Here is a 25,253-nt window from a genome sequence, read left to right as displayed (position 1 = left end):
ATAGTTACAGATTTACAAACTTGCATGATTACGTTTTGGTCATACAATATCCCTCCACCGGTGTCCATTCTCCATCACCATGTTCCCAGTATCCCTCCCACCTCCCCCACCCCTTCTCTGTAGCAGGCACATTCCCTCTTTCCCTCTCCTGGGTGTAAAGGTTTGCAATACAGGTACTAAGTGGCCATCCTGTTTGGTCCACAGCCTGCTTTCAGCACGCATCTCCCATCCCGAGCAAGTCCTCCAACCATCATTCCCCTAACGGTCCCTTCTCTATCCCAGCTGCCTTTTTCCCCCAGCAGATAAGATCAGCTTCCAAGCCCTGGAGCAATCCTCCTGGCCCTTATCTCTACTGTCCTAAGGTGTTAGTCTCCGACTATGGTGCTGGCAAAACTAGACAGCTGCATGCAAAGAAAATGGGCTCAGACCTCCATATAAAACCCTATTTTAGAACAAAAGAAACCAATGACTTGGCGCAGCCCCACTGCCCCTCCCCGAACGTCTGTTCTGAAGCCCACGCAGGCTGTGGCTCTTAGCTGGTGTCCACCCTGGCGTTGTAGGCGTCCATCTATGCGTCCAGCTCCTTTGCGGAAAGCTGCTGCTTGGCGCTCCTGGCCTTGTAGGCGTCCAGCTGTGCGTCCAGCACCTCTGCAGAAAGCTGCTGCCCGGAGCTCCAGGCGCGCCGGCCCCCGCGGGCACCTCTCCAGACCCTGCCGAAGCCTCCGGACCCGCGTTGTCTGGTGGCCCCGGCTCCGTTCACGCTCTGTGCGGGTCTCCGCTGTGTGTCCATCTGGGGCGAGACGAGCTGAATGTTCATGGGGCGGCCGTCCAGGGGGACCCCGTGGTACTGCTTCCTGGCCTCCAGGGCGTCCGCCTTGCGCTGGAAGTGCACCACGGCGGTGCCCAGGCTGCGGCCAGAGCGGTCGTAGTGCACGGCCGCCTTCTTCAGCGTCCCAAACTCGGCGAACAGCTGCTGGATGTCCGAGTCCGACACCCCGAAGTCCAGGTTGGACACCAGCAGCTTCCCGGCCGGCTCCACGCGGGCGCGGGCCCCGACGCCGCTGTCCAGGAGGTCGTGCTGCCACTTGTCCGGGCTCTGCTTGGGCCTGCTGTAGGGCGCCGTCCGGTTCCCGCCACGGCCTTGGGCCAGGGCCGCCCGGTTCGGGACCGGCCCGCGGCCACGTCCCCCGGAGCGGGTGCGGCCGCGGTTCTGGTTCAGCTTGATGATGTCCTCCAGAGACATGTCCACCTTGTCCACCGTGCTGGGCGTGAAATCGGGCCTCTGGCGGGCGCTGAATCGGGCCCCGGCTCTACTCCACGGCATAGTCGGATTTCTTCCCTTACAGCTCAGTCGTGGTGGTAGTTTCAGTCGTAGTCCCAGTAATCACAGTTCTATCAGCCTAGACTCTTTGTAGACCTCAAAGTCCTCTCTGTCGTTCTATCTCCTTCCTCCTCTCGCGGTGGTCAGCTCAGAGTCCTCTACTTCTGGTCACCTGGTCCTCCTTCTAGTCCTTCTCTTTCTCAGTCTCCTCTAGTCTCCTGTTCTTCTCCAAGTCCCAAGTATTCTTCCTACCCCTTTCGGTGTAGTTATATAGAAATCGCGAAGGGTGGGGCTACTAAGGTGGGTCCTTACAGTATCCTAACAACAAACAACAAACAACAAACAAAGCCACACCTTCAGGGGACGTTCTTTTTATTATTATTATTATTATTATTATTATTAGTGAAACACCATGAGGTACAGTTGTAGATTTACAATTTTTTGTTTTTGGGTTTCGATTATACAATGATCAAATACCCATCCCTCCACCAGTGCCCATTTTCCACCACCATGGATAATATCCCCCCCACCCCCATCCCTCCCATCCCACCCTGCCTCTGTGGCAGGGCAATCCCTTGTGTTTTCTCTCTCCTTTTGGGTGTTGTGGTCTGCAAAAGAGGCATTGAGTGGCAAACATATTCAGTCCATAGTCTACTTTTGACATGCATCTCCCCTCCTGGGAGGATCCTCCAAACACCCTCAGGGGACGTTCCTGGAAATTAACTCAAGCACCAAATTTCATCTGAGGCTTCAGCACTCGGGTTACTAGGAGATTCGCTGAAATGTGGGATTCCATCTAGGGTGTGTTGCTTTCTCCTTTCCTCAGCTAGTTATCCATTTAAACAATCACAGTGAATTTACTTCTTACACTATTTCTGGTCATTTTGTATGAACACACTAAGATATATATTAAGCTTAGAGGTTGGCTCTTCCTGGGGACATCTCGCTATATATTTCAGACCACTGTCTTCAGGCCACATTAGTCTTTTCTAACCCCAGCAGGGTCCTTATTCAGTTACTTCTTTGGGGGTCATGACAGTTTGTTCCATGACAGTACCCTTAACTTAATATACTTAAAGCACTTAGCTTGTCTCCTTTCAATGCCAGGGTAGCTTACAGCTTGCCCTGGGTCCATCCAGTCCCTTTGTCAGGACCCTGCTTTTGGAGTGCTGGGAACTAAAGGAAACTGAGGCTTAAGTTAAGTAAATAATGGAAACCCAGCAGTGAATATTATTTTGGAGTCAGTTGACTCTCCTGTTACAAAGCATAGCATGAACTGTCTTCCTGTGTCTATACAAAAAGGACATTGCTAAACCATGCAAGTGATGTAAAGGAAAGAAAAGCAATATAGGATCAGTAGTGCTTGATGGAATTGGGTGTGCCTCAGGGGCACTGTTGTGGGAGTAACTCAATAAACATTAAGCTTCCTGCGGAAGGACCAAGGACAACCCAAAGTTATCCAACAAACTTCTCCTGAAGAATTTATATCACACAGGTCATTCACTGATGTTCTGGCAGCACAAGACTGGAAACAACACAAATGTCCAACAAAAGAAAACTGTGTGTCTGTCACAATGGAGCCATGCTACGGAAATATGCAGTGACTGCAGCTTTGTGGGCACTGCCAAGAAGCACACAGGGGCAGAAGGATGTGTATACTACCGTTGACGGAAAGGAAGGAAAGGCATGCATCTACGTTGTGTAAATGTGTGTAGATCACTCTCGGAAGGAAGCTCTAAGCTCAGGTGATTCTTGGAGAGCAGGATGAGACCATGTAGATTTCACCCTTCAGATTTGTAATGCTAGAACTTGTAAAATCTGAAAAAATAGAAGAAAAGGCTGTTTAGTGCCATATCAATTTTCTTTCTCTTTGTGGGGGCTGTAGGGGGGGATGCCCAACAGTTAATAAGGTTAGATTGACTTCTTTTCCAAGAAATATCAAAAATATATGCATTTTCCCCCTCCGTATGATTCCTAGGAAAATTGTGCTAGAAATTGTTGCTTTAAATCTGTGTTCCCAGCCTGTGAACTCCATCTAATAGGAGTGGGAGGGTGGTAATTGGCTTGTAATAAGCACTTGATAAAGATTTAGTTTTCTAATGAGTGAATGAAAGAATAAATGAGTGATATTTTAACTTATTAGGGGATAGAGCTCGTGGGAGAAGTAACTAATTGTGTTATTCCTTTGCTGTCTACCACGAGAAGCCTTTCTATCTGTAGACAGGGCCACACAACCAAAATCATCAGTTTATTGATGCGAAGAATTTATTTGTTTTTGCTTTGGAGTCACAGCTGTACTCAGGGGCTACTCCTGAATGTGTCCCAAATAACAAAACAAAGAAACAAAAATATAACCAAGAAAGAAATTAAATGAGGAGAGGGGAATAACTCAGTGGCAGGAGAAAAGAAATCAATTAAAAAGCAACCTCCTGTTTCCCAAGCTTGAGGGTGCATGTTTGACCCTCAGTACTGCCCACAAAGGCACAGCCTGGTCCTGGCATTGAACCTCTTCAGCTGCCACACAGCAGGCTGAGAACCACTGGGGCTTCCTGAGGGGGGTTTTGGCGGGGGGCCTAGGAGCCACACTCAGAGATCCTGCCAGATTCTCTGTGAGGGCCCCAGGACCAGGCACTGCTCGGCTCCTGTGGTGTGGGGGCTTACCTAGGCCCACCCAGGGCGATCAGGGGGAGGGAGGTGGGGGGGGGACCTCCAATCTTATCCAGCTTTATTCAAGGAACATCGGGTTCTGAGGACTGAACTGGGCTCAACCATATGCAAGACAGACCTTTAAATTAACCCTGTATTCCCCCACACCCCCCGCTTTTTTTTTTTACTTGTTTTTGGGCCTGGAGCGATAGCACAGTAGTAGGGCATTTTTTTGCCTTGCACGTGGCTGACCCGACCAACTGACCGGGGTTCAATTCTTCCGCCCCTCTCGGAGAGAGCCCTGCAAGCCACCAAGAGTATCTCGCCCACACGGCAAAGCCTGGCAAGCTCCCCGTGATGTATTCGATATGCCAAACACAGTAACAAGTCTCACAATGGAGATGTTACTGGGCCCGCTCGAGCAAATCGATGAACAACGGGAGGACAGTGGTACATCCCCCTCCCACCCCCCCAATTAACTAATATCCTCAGCCTAATTTGTTGAAGAGTTCATCTTTATTTTCACAACAGTGAAATGGCTAAATTCATCATGTGGTTAATTTTTAAATACATTTTATGCTTCTGACTTTCAGCTATTTCACTGATGCTTATCGTTCCCTTCTTGCAGCACCATCACTCCTAATTATAACTTTGCAATGTGTCTTAAGAGGTAAACCAGAGAGATAGTGCAGGGTAGGTGCTTGCTTGCTCACAGACCTGGGTTTGAACGCCAGCACCACACATGATCCCTCAAGCACCACCAGGAGTGATTCCTAAGTACAGAGCCAGCGGTGGCCCAAGAACAAAACAAAAACCAGTAACAACAAAATAAAATTTGGTAATACAGTTCTAAGACCCCATTAAAAAATATAAATTGTTAACTTTTTCTCACAGGCACTCTTTCATTTGAGTGTTAAAAGTGTAGGGGACTGGAGTGATAACACAGCAGGAAGGGCGTTTGCCTTGCACGCGGCCAACCCGGGTTCGATTTCCCAGCATCCCATATGGTCCCCTGAGCACCGCCAGGGGTAATTCCTGAGTGCATGAGCCAAGAGTGACCCCTGAGCATGGCTGGGTGTGACCCCAAAAGCTAAATAAATAAAGTGTTAAAAGAGTAGTTTCAGTCTCTTCCCACCCCATCTACCCACAATCATTAGAATAGTATAAAATAGTCGATTTGGGTAAAATTAGTACTTCCGCCTCCTTTTTCTTCACACCTCCCTATTATGTTTCAATTATCTTCATTAAGAACCCAGAGGAGATTTTTTTTGTCCCCCCCCACCCCAACACCACCCCTGATGCACAGGGGTTATTCCTGGCTCTGCACTCAGGGGTCACTCCTGGAGGCGCCCAGGGATCCTTATGGGGTACTGGGAATCAAACCTGGGTCAGCTGAATGCAAGGCCAGTGCTCTAGTCGCGGTACTATCTCTCTGGCTCCAAGAACCGTGTGTGTGTGTGTGTGTGTGTGAATTTTTTCTAGGGATTTTACACACTGACAAAAGTTTGCATGATTTTTTTTTTTTTAAGATTAAAACAGCTCTTTACAGACCTGTTGGGATGTGGTTCTATGCTGGAGTACATGCCTGACAGGGGAGAAATCCAAAACTGCAAAAACAGCACAAACACAAACAACAACAAAACAACAACAACAATGCTTGCTCTCTACATTCCAATCGAAGTTTATCAAAGATGACTCAATCTTTTGTTTCACCGGTGGCTGAATCAAAAGATTCACTGCTTTGGGCAGCGGCAGCTCACTCAAGTGCTCCTTCTGCCCTTGGCCAGGCGTGTATCCCTTTATTGGGATTATTCATTTGATGACATCCAGCAGGTTAGTTCAATTTTGAGGGAGGTGGGAGGTGGGTTTGCTAGCGTGCTTAAGGGCTATTCCCCCTGTGCTCAGGGGTCCAAGTACGCAAGGAGTGCCTTATCTCCTGTGCGATCTCTCCTCCCCATTATTGTACATTTTATTCCGGTTTACCATCGTTCTCAGGTTTAGGGATTTTGGGGAACTGCACTTGGCCCAAAGCCGGGACATCCAAGGCGCTGGTCCTAGAGTGCTTTTCCGAGAAATTACCTGATTAAAAATAAACAAAAAAACAATGCTTTCCGTCCTTGGGACCCTCTGAAGGGTTTCTCTCCTTGCAAGGGTTGATGATCTAGACTTTGCCACAGTCCAGTGAGAGATACGAGGGAATTTCCCTTAGAACCTGGGGCTCGCGGACAGTCACGAAGGGCGCTTTCGGAGCGTCCGTGGGAACTGCGCGTGGGGACGGACGTCAACCTGCAGGCGCGGCCAACGAGAAAAGGGACACCGAGAAACTCCAGGTGGGACTGCGGGAGGGGTCAGCCCGAGCCGCGGTGACCGAGGCAGGTCTTGGCTGGGGCGTGGGGCCCGCGCGCTCTGCGCGTGCGGCGTCCCGGCGTCCCGGCGCCGAGTGCCCAGGTGAGAGGCAGCCTGGCCACCGGGGCGGCGGCGGAGGGCGGGCAGGAAGGCGAGCCCACGCCGGAGAAAGAAAAGACTCCAGTTCCCAGCCCCCCGCCCCGCGGGGTGCGGGGTCGGCGGCGCATGCGCGAGGCCCGGCCCCCAACTCCCCGAGCGGAGGAGGGAGGCCCCCGGCGGCCCCGAGCCTGCGAGCCGCGGCGCGGCGGGACCCGAGCGCGCGCAGGGGCGCGGCGGCCGCGGGCACCCAGCGGCGGGGGCGCGGCGCGCAGCGAGGAGCGCGCGGCGCCGGAGTGCGGCGCGCTCCGGCACCGGGACCCCCCACCCCCTCCTCCAGCTCGGCCCTGGGAGAGGCCCGGCGTGCGCAGCCCCCCACGCCGGGAGAGGGATGCGTGAGTCTCGCCCCGGGCTCGCGGGGCAGGATGTGGGAGCAGGACAAAGGCTGGGTGGCGGGGGAGGAGTTGGGGACGGCTCGCCGGAGCCCCCGCCTCGGGCGAGCCGGCGGGGCCAGGAACTTTTTCTCCGCAACTTTGGCGAAAAGAGAACAATTCCGCAAGTCGTGGCACGGCTCCCGGTCGCCGCGGGTCCCGCGAGCCGAGGGGAGGGGGCACAGCCACCTGGCCGGGACGCGAGGCGACCGGCTGCGCCGCTGAGAGGGGCCGGAGGGGACACCCGGTCGGGTCCCCGGCCGAGGTTTGCGAGGAAAGAGGTGCCGGAGGGGGGCGGGGGCGCCCCTCCGGCCGCTGAAGTTGCGCGTGTCCACGCAGGGTGCGTCCTGAGAGCCCGGTAGCGTGGGATCGCGGCGCTGCGGACGCGGCGATGGATGAGCCGTGGTGGGATGGGCGCGTCGCCTCGGATGTCCACTGCACCCTGCGCGAAAAGGTCAGTCCCTTCCAGCCCTGGTGGGTCCCAGGTCGGGGCAGCTGGCGTCCCTTGGGTTCTCCGCCCGCTGTTTTCGTTTCCACGTATGAAATCCAACTGTTCTCTCCTGGCCCTTAGCCGACTCCCCGAGCGCCGGGTGCAGAAAGAAGATTTAATGAGGGGTTGCTGGTCTTCAGCCCCTAGCACCCGGCCAACGCACCCTACTTAGCTGCTAAGGCAATGTTCCCCGTAGTCTCAGCGCCCCAGACTGGTTTTGATAAGGGCAGGAGAGGACTTAAACGTTTTGCGTGTGTTTTTATTCTCGTGTGCAATTAAAAAAAAAAAATCTAGCAAGTTCTGCATAAGAGAATCGACACTGAGCTTTCATTTATTGTAACTGTGCTGTAGTTCCTTTTAAAATTAAATTTCTGTGATAAAGGTTGTGACTCCTTAAGAAAACACTAGGCTAATGTAGCATCAGGACTGCATGATTGTGGTGCCCTCCCCCCCCCCTGCCCCCCACCAGACTGAGTTATCTCTTAGCGCCAAGCAGAAACACCAATCCAAAGAAGAGATCACAGAAGGAAGGTAGAAAATATTTCACTTCCACAAGTGGGAGGGGGCTGCTGAAATGTGATTCCCGCCCTCCCTCTCAAAGGGGGCTGTGCTGGCAGGCATCAGAAGGTGGACAATGCCAGTCGGTGAGGGTCTTGGGCCTGGGTGTCCTGCCAGTGCCCCTGGACTGAACCTGGGCAGGGTGCCTTGGAAGACACTTATGTACTGTTTTTCTGGGGCAGCTATGACAGAAGTGCCTCTAACTAGTAAAATAGAATAATGCTGTAATCTTTAGTCAGGGTCTGAGGGAGGGATGCGTGGGCTACACCTGGCGGTTCTTAAAATTTATTCTGGGTTCTGTGCTCAAGGGTCATTCCTAGTGATACTTAGGGATCAAATCTGGGTTGGCTGCATGTAGAGCATAACCTCTGTACATAACCTCTCTGGCTGCCTCTAAGTGCTTTAGCGGGAGCACCCTTCCCAGCATCTGGTGGTGACCAGCACTCCAAGCTTTCCTTGGTTTGTTGGTGCCTCTAACTAGCAGTCTTAACTTTTTGTCACATGACTGTCAGTCTCTCCATTTCTTTTCTTAAAAGAACACCTTTCCTAAATTTTATATAACACCATCTTCAAATTTTGCTGGGGTGGGGCATTACTGGGGTGAGTTATTGGGGTGGTGTTTAGAGATACTCTCCGCTCAGTGCTCTAGAGTCGATCCTGGTTGGTGTCAGGGAAGTGCTTGATGTTACAGCAGTGGTTGGTCTAGACCTTGTAGTGCTGGGGTTTGAATACAGGCGTGTGTTCCAACCCTTTTGGGCTCCCTCCCCTGCCCTTTAATTTATCTGCCAACCCCCTTTTTCCAAACCCGGTAACTCCTGGGGTTCCTTGTAGATGTGAAATTAGGGGAACAGGGAGGGAGAGGTCTTTGTAATGAGGTTCCCGGGACTCTATCCAAACATACCCCATCTCTGTGTCTTTTGTCTATGGACCTCTGCTCCGAAAGTCACCGGTCACTCAGGGTTTCTTTCTTAGGAGTGGCTGTGATCCAGTCAGGTGCTTTTTCTCGTTTTTGCTATCCCTGTATCTCTGTGTTAACTCGCTCTGCTTCCCTTGGTCAAAGAGGAGAGCCACACGCAGCCGGGAAGTCATCCAGATCGGCTGGTTCCAACACGGAACAGGGCAGGTAAAGTGGCAGGCCCCGTAAAGCACTCACATATCTTTCCCAGAGCTTGTGGCAAGATGAAATTAGTAAGATTTGTAAGGCTATCCTGAAAACTAGGCTTCCCTGAGGCTGTAGGCTTATCAGTCCCTCTCTACGAGGGGGACAGGTCAGTTGGGCCACACCTGGCAGTGCTCAGGGATAGGAGTTTGGTGTTGGCTGCATGCAAGGCAAGTACTTAACTAACCCTGGTCCGGTGTCTCCAGCCTGGAATACCCAGAAAACCTATACACAGGTACGAGTGTCCTGAACTTTCTTCCTGCTTCTCAGAGGAGTAGACCAAGCTACTCCCCATGAATTGTGCCTCCCGAGAGCTCTAGTTCCACATGAGATTCCTACTGAACTGCCCATCTCACTGGGAGAGAGGGGTTTGTCCGGGGTTTACCGGTTGGAATTAGAAAAACAGTGCATGGAGGCAGACTGGGAGTATAGCAGGGAGGGCGCTTGTCTTGCACACAGTAACCTACCTGAGTTTGGTCCCTGACACTCCATGTGATCCCCTGAGCATCACCAGGAGTAATCCCTGAGCATCACCAGGAGTAATCCCTGAGTGCAGAGCCAGGAGTAATCCCTGAGCACCACTGGGTGTGGCCCAAAAACAAACAAACAACCCCCCCAAAAAAACAAAGAAAAACACTGTGCTGATACCCAGCTCCACTTTGGACTGAAAGCTGACCTTCTAACACATCCCTTCTCCTGAGTAGAGATAGTAACTAGTTTTCTCCTTGCCGTCTCCTCCCTACTCTCAGAAGTAGTTGTTTCCTAAGAAAATTTGGCTTTGTGGAATTTGGAGAGAGCAGTGAAACAGAGAAGCGCTCAGAGAAGTGCTTGAGGTGTGAGGCCCGGCTCTTTGGTCTTCCCAGGCAGTGCAGTGCTTAAGTAAATGTCTACTCTCATAGTGCATTTCTCAGTGCGGACACCTTCCCGAGTGTCTGGCCCACAGGGGTACTCAGCTTGTAACAAGTGTCGCCAGATAAATACGAAGCACATTTCTCTCAGTGCTGTTACAGTATTTTTCTCACTGAACCTGGAGATTTCCCGCTTGACCGATGCGGGGTACCAGGCTGAGCTCTGAGAGGAAGTGGAGAATCCCACTGTACCAGCAAAGCTTTATAACCTGATACGAAAATGTGGTGCCATGGAAACAAACCTTGGTGTTGGATGCAAATTCATAACGGGTGAATCTGGAGCCACTTGCTTCATCTCACTGCGTCTCTTTCAGTCTGACCTCATATCCCTCACTTTCCACAAAAGCCAGGTCTGAAATTGGGTAACTTCCTTGCTTAAAAGACCTCCAGCGTCATCTGCTTGTCATAGTAAAATTCCCCACTCTTCCTGCTACCTGTCGGACCTAGAACTCCGCCTTCCCTCCTGCCTCCTCCCTGGCCACACTGACCTCCCTTCTCTTCTTGAATAAATCAAGTTTATTCCTGTCTCAGAGCCCTAGAACAGGCTGTCCCCTCGACAGGAAACCCTGTTTTTTTTTTTTAAAGCTTGTATTATACCACTTGAGTTTGACAGATACCCTTTTCAGTTATGAAAAAAAATATGAAGAGGATTATCACTTTCAGAACAAAAGGTACAACATGAAAATAGCATCCTGGTGCTTTAGCATGGCACCTGGGCAGCAGGAGATCCTGCCAAGTCCTTCCTGGGATCTGCATCATACAGACACACAGTGTCCCTGCTCTGCAATAACGTGGTCCACTTCCTATTTGTGTCTGCTTTGTTCCAATCAGGCGTTTTATTTCTAGAATCTGGAAACTCTCAAAATTATTTTCACCAGGGGCTGAAGCAATAGTACAGCAGGTAGGGCGCTTGCCTTGCACGTGGCCGATCTGGATTCGAGCCCCAGCATCCCATATGATGCCCCGAGCACTGCCAGGAGTAATTCCTGAGCACAGAGCCAGGAGTAACTCCTGAACATCACGGGTGTGGCTCAAGAACAAAAGACAAAAACAATTAATTAAATGGTCCAGAGTAGTAGTACAGTGGGTAGGGCGCTTGCCTTGCAATGCAGCCAACCTGGGTTTGATCCCCACATCCCATATGGTTCCCTCAAGCACTGCAAGGAGTGATCCCTAAGCAGGGAGCCAGGATTAAACCCTGAGCATCATTGGGACCCAAAAAAGAAAAAAGAAAAAAAAAAACAAAAATGGGATGAGAGTGGTAGGACAGCAGGGAGGGCATTTGTCTTGCACGCAGCCAACCTGGGTTTGATCCCCGGCATCCCATATAGTCCCTTGAAATTCCAGGAGTAATTTCTGAGTGCAGGGCCAAGAGTAACCTCTGAACATTGCTGGGTGTGACCCCCCCTATTTTTTTTTTTCACTGAGGTCCAGGAAGTACAGCAAGTAGACACTTGCCTTGCATGCACTGCCACAGATTCAGTCTCCTGAACCGCAGAGTTTCCCAAGCCCTGCCAGGAGTAATCCCTGAGCACAGCCGATGTGTCCAAAAGACAAACAAAAAAAATTATTTTCTACGGAAATCAGTAGTAATTGTTTCTTCATTTTATACCATTTCCACTTCTGAAATGTTTCGTGGAAACATTGCTTTTGGATGTCAGGGGATGCAGTAGTTGGAATCTGCTTTTCTTTCTGTTATTATTCCTCTGCCACACTGTCCTGTTTTATTTTCTTTATAGCATTACCGGTCTCTGAGATTATTTTGTTTATCATACACCTCCCCCCACATACACCCACACACAAACACACACACAAACACGCTCACACACATAGTAAATGGTCTATAGGAATAGATCTGTGTCTGTTCTGTCTCTCCAGAACACGTAAGGTGAAGAGTGATTCTTCATTTCTTCCTTCTCCCTACACTAGGGAAACACGCGGTAGGGATGTTAGTAAAGGCGAGAACCCAAGAACCTGGGGAGGTGCGGTAGCCCCCACTTCTCAGTCAGAGTAGGCCTGGGGTTTGCGACAACCCCGCCCCTGGGCTCTGTCCTGTGATGAATCCTCATAAAAGAAGCCAGAGGCTGGCTCAAGGGTCCGAGGCCATCCCCGGCTCCATCTCACGCACCACATAGTTCTCCTGACACAGAGTCAAGCCCTGCTCCTTGCCCCCTGTAGTTCAATTAAAATTGCCTTAAATTTCCCCGCTGCAGCACTGAACCTGGGTCTCCAAGAGTGTCAGGCCCTGAGACTGGTACATTTCTCAGATCATGTCCCAGTCCCTTTTTTTTTTTTTTAATTGAATCACTGTGAGATACGCAGCTACAAAGTTGTTCACAATTGGGTTTATTGAGTTTAAGTCATACAATGTTCCATCACCCTCCACTAGTGTACATTTCCCACCACGGTCCTTCTAGCCTGCCTCTATGGCAGGCACTTTCTCTCTCTCTCTCTCTCTCTCTCTCTCTCTCTCTCTCTCTCTCTCTGTTTTTGTCTCTCTGTCTCTGTCTATCTCTGTCTCTCTCTGTCTTTCTGTCTCTGTGCGTGTGTGTCTCTCTCTCTCCTTTTCGCATTATGATTTGCACTATAGGTACTGAAAGGTTATCATACTTTCAGTACTTTCAGTGCGCAGTTCTTGTCGTCCAGAGTGATCATTTCCAACTAGCCTTGTTTTAGTGCTCCCTTCTCTATCCTAGCTGCCCTTCCCCCTATACTAGGGAGCCTGGTGGCAGGCTTCCAAGCATGGGCCAGTCAGTCCTCCTGGCCCTTGTTCCTGCTGACCTTCTCACGTCCCAGTCTCTGGACAATGTGTGACTATAACTGAAACCTTTCTCACCCACGTGCTGGATTTGAACAGCCTTTAGCTGCTGAGGGCTTGCCTCATGGCTGTGATCCTCCAGTGACCCTCAGTGGTCAGCACCTGCCCAACGCCCGCCCCCACATTCCCCCCACTTCTGGGACCCAGAGTGAGAGGAGTTCTGGCAGCCCATCCTGCAGGGGTGACAGGACTGCCCGGGTTCACACAGAGATTGAAGGCAGCCCGAGAACAGGCCAGGTGGGATGAGGTGGCGCTCCGACTCTGGCTTCCGGAGGAGGTGGTAACAAACTGGGTCCTTCGGGACTTCAGCCGCCAGTCACTGTTCCCACACCACTCCGCTGAGACCCCTCCCGGAGCTCTCCTTTCATCTGTTAGCCCCTCCTTCCCCGGAGAAGGGGCGAGCAGGTCCTGTCTGGCTGTGGGCATCTGTGTGCTCTACACGAGGGAAGGACAATTCGGTCTAGAGCTGGCCCCATGCCCATGTGCTTGCCTGGTTCTTTGTCTTCCGAAACCATCCAGCCCCCGGGGGAAAGGAGCAGAGCCCTGGATTCTCTGGAGTCCTAGGGCACACAGGAAGACGTGACACGGACTGCTGCCGGCTCTCCTGTCATTTTCTTATTGTTACTGCACACACCGATTCTTTGTTGTTCTTGTTTGCTTAAGAAACTACAAAAATCAAGCAAAGGGAAATAAAGTTGCCCACACAGAACCCATCACCCCTCCATCCCGTCTCTTGGAAGTAACTGCTGTGATAGGGTTTTCTTCACCCGGTTCCCAGTGGGGCTGATTTAGAATCAGTGATACAGCAGCACGCAGGAAAGGCAAGACTGTAAGAAAGTGTGGGCTCCTTCTTCCTCTTCCCCATCCTCTGCCATCCTACCCTCGGGCCACCGCTGAGGCCACTTTCTCATGAGTCCTATCTATCAGTTATTCTGTGAGTGAGCAAACACAAGTGTAAGAGTGTGAGAGGGGACAGAGAGAGTAGGGAAGGCGGGGGAGGGTCTTCAGAGTCCTGTGATGATCAAACTAGGTTCGGTCTGATTAAGGCACTTGCCTTAACCCCTGCACTGTCTCTCCGACCCGGTACCATTTTTCACCCAGCTCCACAGTGGTGATCTCAGCTTTCTCTCAGTGTACATTCACGGGATATATTCCTAAAGTGGGGGCCTCAGAGACAGTAACACTGGTCAGGCGTGTCCCGTGCATATAGCTGGGTTGAGCCCAGGACCACATATGTCCCCCGAGCCTCTCCAGAAGGGATCTCAAAGCCCAGGGTCAGGAGCCAGACCTGAGTGCTGCCAGGGGTAATGCCTCTGCATAAACACAAAAATTAAATTTAAATATATATAATATGTATGATCTATGACTAATAATATTATATTATATGTTATTATATATATATATAAATTCCAAGAAGTACTTGTCCCAGGTTATGACTTTAGGAACCTTGCATATCACCTCTTAAACATTTTTGGAAATTCTTTTTTTTTTTTTTTTTTTGCATCAGTGTGCTTTATTTATTTATTTATTTTTTTAGTGAAACATCATGAGGTACAGTTGTAGACTTACAAACTTTAGTGCTTGGGTTTCAGTTATACAGTGATCAAATACCCATCTGTCCACCAGTGCCCATTCACCACCAATGATCCCGTAGCCCTCCCACCCCCACTCCCCATCCCCCCCCCTCGCCCACCTTTGTGGCAGGGCATTCCTTTTTGCTCTCTCTTTCCTTTAGGGTGTGTGGTTTGCAATAGAGGTATTGAGTGACCATCATGTTCGGTCTATAGTCTAATTTTCGGAAATTCTTTTTTTTTTTTTTTTTTGCTTTTTGGGTCACACCCGGTGATGCTCAGGGGTTATTCCTGGCTCATGAACTCAGGAATTGCTCCTGGCGGTTCTCAGGGGACCATATGGGGTGCTGGGAATCAAACCTGTGTCGGTCATGTTGGCTGTGTGCAAGGCAAAAGCCCTACCCGCTGTGCTATCACTCCAGCCCCAAATTTTCGGAAATTCTTAATAAAATCTATTATTAACCAGTGGAGTGGGGGAGTGTCTGCCTTCCAGAGATTTTGCTAACTTTGGGTGTTGTTCTTGGGCCAGAACAACAGTACAGCTGGGAGGACGTCTGTCTGCCTTGCATGCGGCTGACGGTGCTCTCCGGCACCGTCTATTGTCCCCGAGTCCTGCCGGGAGTGATCCCTGAGTGCAGAGCCAGGAGTAAGCCCTGAGCACCACCGGGTGTGGCCAAAACAAAAACAAAAATAAAAAAGATTGAGAGATCTCGTAGGGGGGTTAATGCACACGGCCTGCAAGTAGGCACTGCTGAGAGTAACCCCTTCGCGCACAGCCCTGAGCAGAGAGCCAGGCCTCTCTTCCCCAACCCACAAAAAGAGAAAAAAATATATTTTTTCCCTTCCCATTGACATTAGGAGAAACCAGGCCACCGGTCCTCCTGGCTTCCCATAAGAGCATCTCATAGTCTTGATTTGCCACTTCCTCATTGAATCATTTCCCCGGGGTTCACTGATACCCATTTAGTTGGTGTCTACTGTTGCTTGCCCTGTGGGATTGCAGCATGCTGCCGTCCTCCTGTTCTGTAGCTTGCAACTCCCATCACTTCCCTAAAGACGCCTGTGAGTGCAGGAAGACAAGGTCAGCCCCTGGCCTCTTGTTAGAGGGTCTCATTAATCCTGTTGCTCAGCTCCCGAGGTAATTATTGGTGTTGCACATGGTCCCATTTACATCTGGCTCCCCCGCTAGCGCTGACCCTCTCCCTAGCACCAGGCCCAGGAGGAGGGCAGAGGAGGCCACCTCACCCAGCTGAGCAGAGCTGCTGCCCTAGTGCCCATCCCCGGCCTGCAAAAGGGTCCACACACGTTTTCTCTCTGCAGGAGGGTTTAAAGTGATGCTTGTTTCTCTGTTTCCTCCTCTGAAAATCTTCCTGTGAATTCATTGCAATTTAGTAGCCGGGTGGTGGGGCAGGGGATTATATACACGCCCTCCTGGGCACTGAGGAGGGGACTCACTGGGGAAGGGTCCGTGATGTCAGGTCGTTGCTGGGCTTCTGTACACTGGGTATCTGGTGCCTCTGTCTATTTTTTTTTTAAGTGAAACAGTCATTGAAATAACAAAGCGGTTATCGAATGCATTGTTTTTAATCCAGACAGTGTCGAAAAACATAAAAGTCAGAATCGACACATGATCCGAGCCCTCCAAGGACAAACCCTCTTTTTTTTTTTTTATTAGTGAAACACCATGAGGTACAGTTGTAGACTTACAAATTTTTGTGCTTGGGTTTCTGTTGTACAATGATTGAGTGCCCATCCCTCCACCAGCGCCCATCCTCCCCCTCCACTAATCCCAGTATCCCTCCCACCCACCTCATCCCCACATCCCACCCTGCCTCTGTGGCAGGGCATTCCCTTTTGTTCTCTCTCGCCTTTTGGGTGTTGTGGCCTGCAAAAGAGGCATCGAGTGGCAATCACGTTCGGTCTAGAGTCTACTTTCAGCTTCTCCCATCCTGGGGGGATCCTCCCAATACCCCCCATTTGGTGCTCCCTTCTACATCTGGGCTGCCTTTACCCTTAGAGTGTGAAGCTGACCTCCAAGCCATGGAGTAAACCTCCTGGTATTTATCTCGGCTATTCTTGGGTGTTGGTCTCCTATTTTTATGGTTAGCCTTTGGGTTCCTCTTCTCTGGGCTTCCCAGCTCATTGTTACGTTTCGTCAGGAGGATTGCCCACACAAACTCGTTTTTCCCAGTGCCCCCATCTGCGCCTGTCTGGAATGACCTGCCACTGGCCGGGCCTGAGTGCAGGACCCCTCACTTACCTGCTCGCTCCTCCAGCCTCTCTCCTGGGGAAGACCACCCTGCCTGGCTGGCTTCCTGCCCCCTTTCAGCTGGACTGGCTCCACCGGCTCCTGCGCCCTGCCTTATCCCCAGAGCTGCCCCCCACCGCACCCCTAGAACCCCAGACTTTTGTTTCTGGAATCCAGCCGCTCGCTCAGCCGTGGGGCTACCAGCTGGCTGCGGCCTTCAGCCAACTCAGCCTGGGTCAGGGGGGCCGGGGGGAGGAATGTTGATCTGAGAAGCCCTTGGACTGACGGCCTTTCCCCCTCTTCCTCGGGCTGAGGAAGTGATGGCTGGGCTCGGCAGTGAACAGGCAGGCAGGCCGGTCGCCCCCCTGGCCGGATGGAGCAGAGGCTCACAGTGCCTGATTCTGTTTGACTCTGCAGAGGAAGTGGGGGTGGGGCGCGGGGCTCCATGCAGCCGCCGCCGAGGGCCCCAGGCCCCACTGTAAATGCTCAGGTAGAAAGCTTCATTCCGCCTTCAAAGCAGATTCCCTGAGAGCCTTTGGCAGGGCAGATAAGCACGACTTATCTGAGGTCTGATTGCCCGGCTCCTGGGAAAGGCCGTAATGCGGGGCTGAGTGCTGTGAAGTGCCAAATACCTAACGTTTATGGCAGGGTGACCCCTGTTTTCAGTTGAGGACACAGGCTTACATTCCGTGGGCCCAAGGTTAGTAAATAGTGGAGTTGAGATTCCACCCCAGAGCTGCCTGCCCGGCCCCCCCAGTCTGGGCCACCTTGTTCCCCCCTCCCACCCCCCACCCCCCCACCCCCGCCTTGGTGTGGAGAGAAGAAAGGAACAGCCCCATCTTCATTTTGTCACCTTTTTTTTTAAAGTACCAGTATTCACAGTCCTGAATAATTATACTTTTTAGTGCGTTCACCGATCTAACACTACAGCCCATATTCATTTCTAATTGTTTTGTTTAGAGCAGTTTTGTGCTTGTAGCCTTGAGCAGAAGGGGCAGAGGTTTCCCCTAAACGTTCTGCTCCACACATGTGCAACCTCCCCATTAATCAGTGGCCCCAACAGAGAGGCTCATTGGTGGCAGCAGATAAACCTTCAGTGACACAGCACTGTCACCCAGACAGAGCCTAGGGCTTCCCGAGGGTGTCGTGGGTTTGGGCACCAGTCTAATGTCATGCATCTATAGTACACTCAGTATGACAGTGCCCACTCGGGAGCCACTCAGTAAGACACATCACACCGAGTGCTTCCATCACCCTGAAAATCCTGGGCTCTGTTCATTCCTCTCAGCTGTCCTAAACTCCCAGCATCCCCTGCTCTTTGCACTCTCTCCAAAGTGTTGCCTTTTCTGCAATCAGTGTGTAGTCTTTTCCAGATTGGCATTTTTTGTTTATTTAAGCTTCCACTGTGTCTTTTTTGTGACGCTTTTCTCATTTAAATCCATACAAATACGTGGGCCAAAGAGATAGTACAGGGGCTGGAGCAATAGCACAGCAGGTGGGGCGTTTGCCTTGCATGCGGCCCACTCGGGTTCGATTCCCAGCATCCCATATGGTTCCCCAAGCACTGCCAGGAGTAACCCCTGAGCATCGCTAGGTGTGACCCACAAAGCAAAACAAACAAACAAACAGAGAGATAGTACAGTGGCTAAAGCACTTGCCTTGCATACGGCACACCCGAGTTTCATCCCCAACATCCCATGTGGTCCCCTGAGGTGCGCCAGGAGTGATTCCTGAGTGCAGAGCCAGGAGGAAACCCTGAGCACTACCAGGTGTGGCCCAACCCCCTTCCCCCAATAAAATGAATTTATACAAATATTTTGGAGCATTTACCTCTGTGCCGGGCTTGTCATTGGGCAAGGGGTATTTCCTTTGGGATGGGGAATGGGGGTGACTTGGGCTGTACTCAGAAATGCTCAAGGCTTACTCTTGGCTCTCGGCTCAGGAATTACTCCTCGTGGTGCATGGGGGACCATATGCAGAGCTGGGGTTTGAGCTGGGTCAGCCACAAGCACGACCAGCTCCTTAACTATCACTCTAGCCTTGGGCAAAGGGTATAAGAACCACGGATGAGAGCCAAGGAGGTGATTCAGAGGACTAAGCACGTGCTACATTGCACAGCACAGGCCTGGGCCAATCCCTGACACCGCACGGTCTTCTAAACATCCCCAGAGGGGACCCCTGAGTCTTCACTAGAGTCGCCCCTGAGTTCTACCCAGTGTGATCTTCAACTTGAAGGGGGAAAAATTTTTTTTAAGAAAATGGACATGGACCCTGCTCTCTAAAGCTAGAGTTTAGCAGGACGAGACACATCAGTCAATAAATATTTAGCCCTAGAAAAAGAACAGGCAGGGGCTGGATTTGGAATGAGGGGCTGGGGGAGTCAGACAAAGCCTTTCTCGGGAAGAAACTGAAACCAGTATGTGAGGGAGAAGCAGAAATGAGAAGGAAGAGCAGGACAGGCAGTGGCTGTTGGAGCTTCCAAGCCCCGTGGGCCTTGGGACTTGACTTCCATGCAGCCATCCCTGCTCATGCCAGCCGTCTGCAACCTTCCCTGTCTGGGAGACCGCACAAAGCAACCGCCTCTGCCCGGAAAGCCCAGCTCTCAGCTCCCTTCCCCAGTTGGCGCAGGAGTGAATCAGGAGTGCAGCTGGCCTGAATCAAGCAGCAGCGGGAAGTTTAGGGCATCGCCGCCTCAACTTGTTTTGTTGGGGACTTCGGCCTGGCAGCAATACCCAGGCCAAAGGTCTCCTGGCGCATTTCTGGCAGCTGCTGCCAAGGGAACACCAGGAATCTGCCTGTGTTCCTTGTGCGGAGCCAGAGCACAGGCTTGAAGGAGAAACCTGGTTTCTGTAAGCAGGGGGCAGCGGCCACTGCCGGGGAAGCTGCCGCCACCAGCACTCTGGCTGCAGCTGCGGGTGTTCACGTGGCCACTCGGCCCAGGTGGGTGCCTCGCTCAGATCCCCTTGGCAGCTCCCCAGGGCCCTCAGGGCGGGGCAGACATCTCAGCAGGGCATCTAAACTGGGACCTTGCCCGCTCTGCCAGCCTGCTCTGTCCATACCTGACCAGTCTGTCGTTCAGGTGCTCCAGAGTCCTCAGATGGGGTGCTCTGTGTGGCTTTGCAGGTGCTGGTTTTGGGGGCTGAACATTCTTTCCTTCCGGCATCTGCATCTGCTCAAGTTCTAGATTTCCTTCCAAACTCTGACCTCACAGCCCCCACTGACTTGCTTCTCTACCCAGAGTGCCCCATCCTCCCCTGTAGGCAGGACCCGGGAACGCAGTACACTCACACCGCACTGCAGTCCTCTGCACCCCTCCTCATCACTTCCACAGTCAGTGGCTGGACTCCTGACATTCTAGACAGACTAGGTCAGTGGGGGCAGACAGTACAACGAGCAAAAGCAGACCCAGGTCCTGTCTTCCCGGAGCTCATGCACCCAGTGTGGCCATGAGCTCCTTGAATTTCCATAGTAAGTTCACCAGATACCAAATAAGATATGAAATGCAGGCAGAAATTGAGCTTTTTTTCTTAAAGAAGTGAAGATGGGAAGGTAACAGATGCTCTAAATGAATGATTGAGGAATACGTTTAAAAATCTTCTGTTCTAGATGACTGGTTAAAGACACTTTGGTACATCTACACAATGGAGTACTATGTAGCTGTTAGAAAACATGAAGTCATGAAATTTACATACAAGTGGTACAACATGGAAAGTATCATGCTAAGCGAAATGAGTCAGAAAGAGAGGGATAGACATAGATTGCATTCATCTGGGGGATATAAAGTAACAAAATATGAGATTAATACCCAAGAATAGCTGAGATCAGCACCAGGAGGATTACTTCATAGCTTAGAGGCCAGCCGGGTATCCTAGAGGAAAGGGCAGTTCAGATAGAGAAGGGAGCACCAAATAAAGGATGTTTGGAGGATCCTCCCAGGAGGGGAGATGCATGTCGAAAGTAGACTATGGACTGAACATGTTTGCCACTCAATGCCTCTTTTGCAGACCACAACACCCAAAAGGAGAGAGAGAACACAGGGGATTGCCCTGCCACAGAGGCAGGGTGGGATGGGGGGGATGGGGGTAGGAGGGATATTATCTATGGTGGTGGAAAATGGGCACTGGTGGAGGGATGGGTATTTGATCATTGTATAATTGAAACCCAAGCACAAAAAATTGTACATCTACAACTGTACCTCATGGTGTTTCACTAATAATTAAAAAAAATAATAATAGTCTTCTGTTCTCTGGGCTAGAGTGATAGCACAGAGGCAAGGGTGTCTGCCTTCCATGAGGCTGACCCAGGTTTGATCTCTGGCATCCCTTAAGGTCCACCAAGTCCCCCAGGAGTAGTTCCTGAGCACAAAGCATCACCAGATGTGGCCCCCAAAACAAAAAAAGGAGTAAGGGGCTGGAGACAGTGCAGCGGGCAGGGCACTTTCCTTCCACGTAACCAACCTGGTTCCATCCCCAGTCTCCCCAAGGCCCACCAGGAGTAATTCCTGAGTGTAGAGCCCAGGAGGAACCCCAGAGCATTGTCAGGCGTGGCCCAAAAACAACAAAAATAAATAAATGAAGTCTTCTGTTTTCCCCAGTAGCGCATGGCAAAGGCAATGTGACATTTCTGCCGTGATCCCACTGGTGGCATATCCTCTTTCTCTGCGGAGCCAGACTGGCTCTCCTGCTGGCCTTGAAGAATTTCTTCGAGAGAGGACCAAGCAGTAGGGTGCCACAGGCTGTTCATAGAACTGAGGCATTTGGAGCGCTGGGGAAGTGGTTTAGCAATATAACTCTTACCCTTGCATGCATGAGGCCCTGGGTTCAATTCCTGGCATAACAGAAGAAAAACAATCCCAAATCTTCCTTTAGAAAATTTGATACTCATGGAGCGAATGCTTTGCATGCAGGACCCTGAGTTTTGTTGTTGTTGTTGTTTGTTTGTTTGTGTTTGAGGGGAATCACACCCAGCTATGCACAGGGGTTACTTCTGACTCTGCACTCAGGAATTACTCTTGGCGGTGCTTGGGGGACCACATGGGATGCTGGGGATCGAACCCAGGTCGGACGCATGCAAGGCAGACGCCCTACCCGCTGTCCTATCGCTCCAGCCCTCAGAGCCCTGAGTTTTGATCCCTGGTCCCTCTTTTACCTGCCTATGTCTCATGTAGGACCCTGCCATTCTGGGGCCTGCAAGGGCCAGCGGGACTCTCCAGTTTCCTGAAGATGACATTATCTGAGGGAAGCCTGTGTGTGTCCCAACTTCCCACATTTCACCTTCTCAGAACACCAAAGCCCCGAGGAGGCAGCTCGTGACCCCCTTTTCGCTTCCTCTTGTAGGAACTAAAGTTGCCCACCTTCCGCGCCCACTCCCCGCTCCTCAAGAGCCGCCGGTTCCTTGTGGACATCCTGAGCCTGCTGAGCAGCCACTGTCAGCTTTGTCCCACGGCCCGGCATCTGGCCGTCTACCTGCTGGACCACTTCCTGGACCGCTACAGCATCAGCACCTCCAAGCAGCTGTACACGGTGGCTGTCTCCTGCCTCCTGCTTGCAAGTAGGTGCTGGCTTGGCTTCCCCTCTGCCCTTGCTCCCCGGGGGAGTTTGGCTTTCTTTGATATTTAGGCGGGGTTTGCACATGGTCAAAGTTTCTCCTTTGCTGGGTAGTAATACTCAGCCGTCTCTTCATTTCTGATGTGCCAGGCTGAGTCATAAGAATTTTAGCCCCGTGACACTGAGAGGGAGAGACTTTGAATTCCCCATTATAAGAAGGCACAGAGGTTATGAAAATGTGTGGAGCCCCCAGCCACTACAGAGCAGGCAGGATTTAAGCCAGGACTGCACCTGCCAGATTCTATTCTTTTTGTCCATGTCACCTGCTTCCTGGTGTGGGACCTCAGAGTGCGCTGGGGATGGCTACTGCCGTTCTTAAAGGTGCAGAGAAATGCCGCTGCTTGATTTGGATCCAAGCAAGACACGTCCGGGGTCGCCAGAGCTGGGCACGATCCTGTGGGAGGTTGCATCTTCCTCAGAGGCCTCGTTAAAAACCAGGCAAGCGCCGACCGTCTGTCTGTGCCCGCCTTCGAAATGGTTACTGGCGAGAAGTGATTGCTGGGGGAGATCAGGCGATGCGCTGAGCGCAGGCTTTGCATGCAGAAGGTGTGGGTTCGATCCCTGGCACGGCATTGTCCCCCAGGCTCTGCTGGACGTGACTGACTCCTGAGCACAGAACCAGGGACACAGAACCCTGAACACTGCCCAGTGTGGCCTCCAGACAATAATCAAAGAAAGGGAAGTGATGGGGCTGGAGCGATAGTACAGTGGGTCGGGTGTTTACCTTGCACGTGGCCGGCCCTGGTTCAATCCCTGGCATCCAGGATGATCCCCCAAGTACCGCCAGGAGTAATTCCTGAGTGCAGAGCCAGGAGTAACCTCTGAACATCACTGGGTGTGACCCAAAAAAAAAGGGGGGGGGAAGGTGGGGGAGGTGATTACTGCTTGAATACACTGCTGCTCACATCACCTGCCATGCCGCCACCTCAGAAGGGCACCTGTTTCCCTATAGTATTAGGGTACAGAAAGCCTCCAAGGCCCTTCTTCGAGCTGGCTCACACCTCACATACTCCCTGAGTTCCAGCCCCACCTCTCCGGGCACTTTGCCCATAGTTTTCTTCGAGCGAACGTCCCTGTACTTTTCTTGCCCTGCCAGCCACTTTGGTCCTGTTTAAAAGTCACACTGGGTCGCTTCTGAGAAAGCCTCTCCACCACTCTGGGCGAGTATTTCTTCCCTGCTGTGTAGTATCACTGTTCTTAAAATTAACATCACCCTCCCCAGGGGCAGTGCGTGACCTCCAGAAGTATGTGTGGAGTATATGAATGAATGACCTGGGGGTTCCTTTATTTATTTAAGTTTTGGAGTCATACCCCTGAGTACTCAAGACATACTCCTGATTCTGTGCTCAGGGGTCATTCCTAGTGGTGCTCAGGGGACCAATGTAGTATGTGGATTGAACCAGGCAGGCCAAGTGCACGGCAAGAGACTTAACCCTGTACTATTTCCAGCTTTTGTTGTTATTGTTATTAATTAAAATAGTTTTATTTAGGAAATATGAAAGGAGAGAAAGAGAGTCCCACAGAGTGGAGAATTTATACACCCAAAGCTGGGATGCTCACGACTCCAAAGCCGAGGGTGTCATCAGGGTTTCTTCAGAGCTGGACTTGGTGTTATGGAACAGTTCCTCTCATTGGAGGACATGCCCCAAGGTGGCCAGCTGCCATCAAGAGGTTTCCATGATAGCGTTTTATCTTTTTTTTTAATCGGGGGGAGGGTCACTCCCAGCGGTGCACAGGGGTTACTCCTGGCTTTGAACTCAGGAATTACTACTGGCGGTGCTAAGGGGACCATATAGGATGCTGGGGATCGAACCCAGGTTGGCTGTGTACAAGGTAAACGCCTGACCTGCTGTACTATAGCTCCAGTCCGACAGCGTTTTATCTTTAAAATTCGATCAGCTTTGAATTTCTCTGCTATCCCATTTTATAATGTATGAAACCCCCGACTCCCAGCCACCACCCTGAGCCTCACCGATACTGTGAAGAGGTTCAGAGGTTCGGTACGTTTCTCCCGAATGATTACGCAGTTGTAAACCATGGCTTTAGGGGGTTTCCACTTGGCGTCTTCTCGCTCAAGTGTCTGCTCCCCTTGACTGCCTCGTGATTGTCCCTACGGTGGCCCAACCGAGCTGCCTGTCTGTCCAGAGGGCTAATCTTGCAGGGAATCCGACCAGCTTGTTCCTACCCAGTCCTCACCCTGGGCAGGGACGGGAGCTCTCCAGACATCCCCGGCAGAGGGGCAGAAAGAATATCACATTTCAGGCTGCGGCGCGGCCTTTGGCCTGCTGCTGTCTGTGATCTATGGGCTGCATCACGGCCCGCTGGGCCCAGGGGGCTTAGATTTCCACGGGGCCATGCGGCTGTCCCCCAGCGTCTGTCTGGGGAGCTGGGACTCAAGGCACACTGGAGGCGCCTTTGTGCTGTGGAGGGAGAGGGCCTTTCAGATGGAGGCAGATGCCCCCCACCCCCGCCCCCATCAGAGGGCTGCAGCCTGCCTCAGGCAACAGGAAGGGATTTTTTCAGGACACCTGCCATATGCTCAGAGGCCTGAGAAAAGAAAAGTTTCCATGACAGCCTGAAATCCTATTCACTCCAGCCTCCCCTCTCCCCAGGCCAACTTCAGCCACTGAGGGTCACCTTGCCTCGGGAAGTTCTGAGTTCTGCTAATTCCAGATACCAAATAAATACCCAGATTGGAAGAACTGGACTCATTCTTGCCCCTGCCCGTCTGTCACAAATGACTTCCACCTAAGGGCTTTTGCATGGACTGAACTTGCTCACTGACACACAGCCTCTTCTGCCCCTGTAAAACAGGCAGTCAGGGGGCTGGAGTTATAGCACAGCGGGTAGGGCATTTGCCTTGCACACGGCCAACCCGGGTTCGATTCCCAGCACCCTATATGGTCCCCTGAGCACCACCAGGAATAGTTCCTGAGTGCAGAGCCAGGAGTAACCCCTGTGCATCGCCAGGTGAGACCCAAAAAGCAACAACAACAACAACAAAAAAAAAACAGCAAAACAAGCAAAACAACAACAACAACAAAAAAAAAAACAG

General features: G+C 51.6%; 2 protein-coding genes across 2 annotated transcripts in view; one reads left to right on the top strand and one right to left on the bottom strand.

Moving 5' to 3' along the window:
* Positions 1-568: 568 nt before the first annotated feature.
* Positions 569-1,243, bottom strand: LOC130041095 (THO complex subunit 4-like). Its single transcript, XM_056133123.1, has one exon. It carries the CDS (start codon positions 1,241-1,243, stop codon positions 569-571), a length of 675 nt encoding a protein of 224 aa, XP_055989098.1.
* A 5,506-nt stretch (positions 1,244-6,749) lies between these two features.
* The window catches only part of CCNJL (cyclin J like), a 35,186-nt gene continuing 16,682 nt past the window's right edge, over positions 6,750-25,253 (top strand). The window contains exons 1-3 of the mRNA XM_056133118.1: positions 6,750-6,804; positions 7,180-7,294; positions 21,929-22,142. Of these exons, the coding sequence (XP_055989093.1) occupies positions 7,232-7,294; positions 21,929-22,142 (277 nt within the window). The 5' untranslated portion in view covers positions 6,750-6,804; positions 7,180-7,231. The remainder of the gene's footprint in view (positions 6,805-7,179; positions 7,295-21,928; positions 22,143-25,253) is intronic.

The sequence above is a fragment of the Sorex fumeus genome, unplaced genomic scaffold (assembly GCF_029834395.1).
Source record: "Sorex fumeus unplaced genomic scaffold, SorFum_2.1 ptg000097l, whole genome shotgun sequence".
Lineage (NCBI taxonomy): Eukaryota > Metazoa > Chordata > Mammalia > Eulipotyphla > Soricidae > Sorex > Sorex fumeus.
This window is presented reverse-complemented; position numbering and strand designations above follow the sequence as displayed.

Excerpts from the sequence above, each read along its gene's own strand:
- LOC130041095 (XM_056133123.1), bottom strand. The coding sequence starts at position 1,243 with ATGTCTCTGGAGGACATCATCAAGCTGAACCAGAACCGCGGCCGCACC.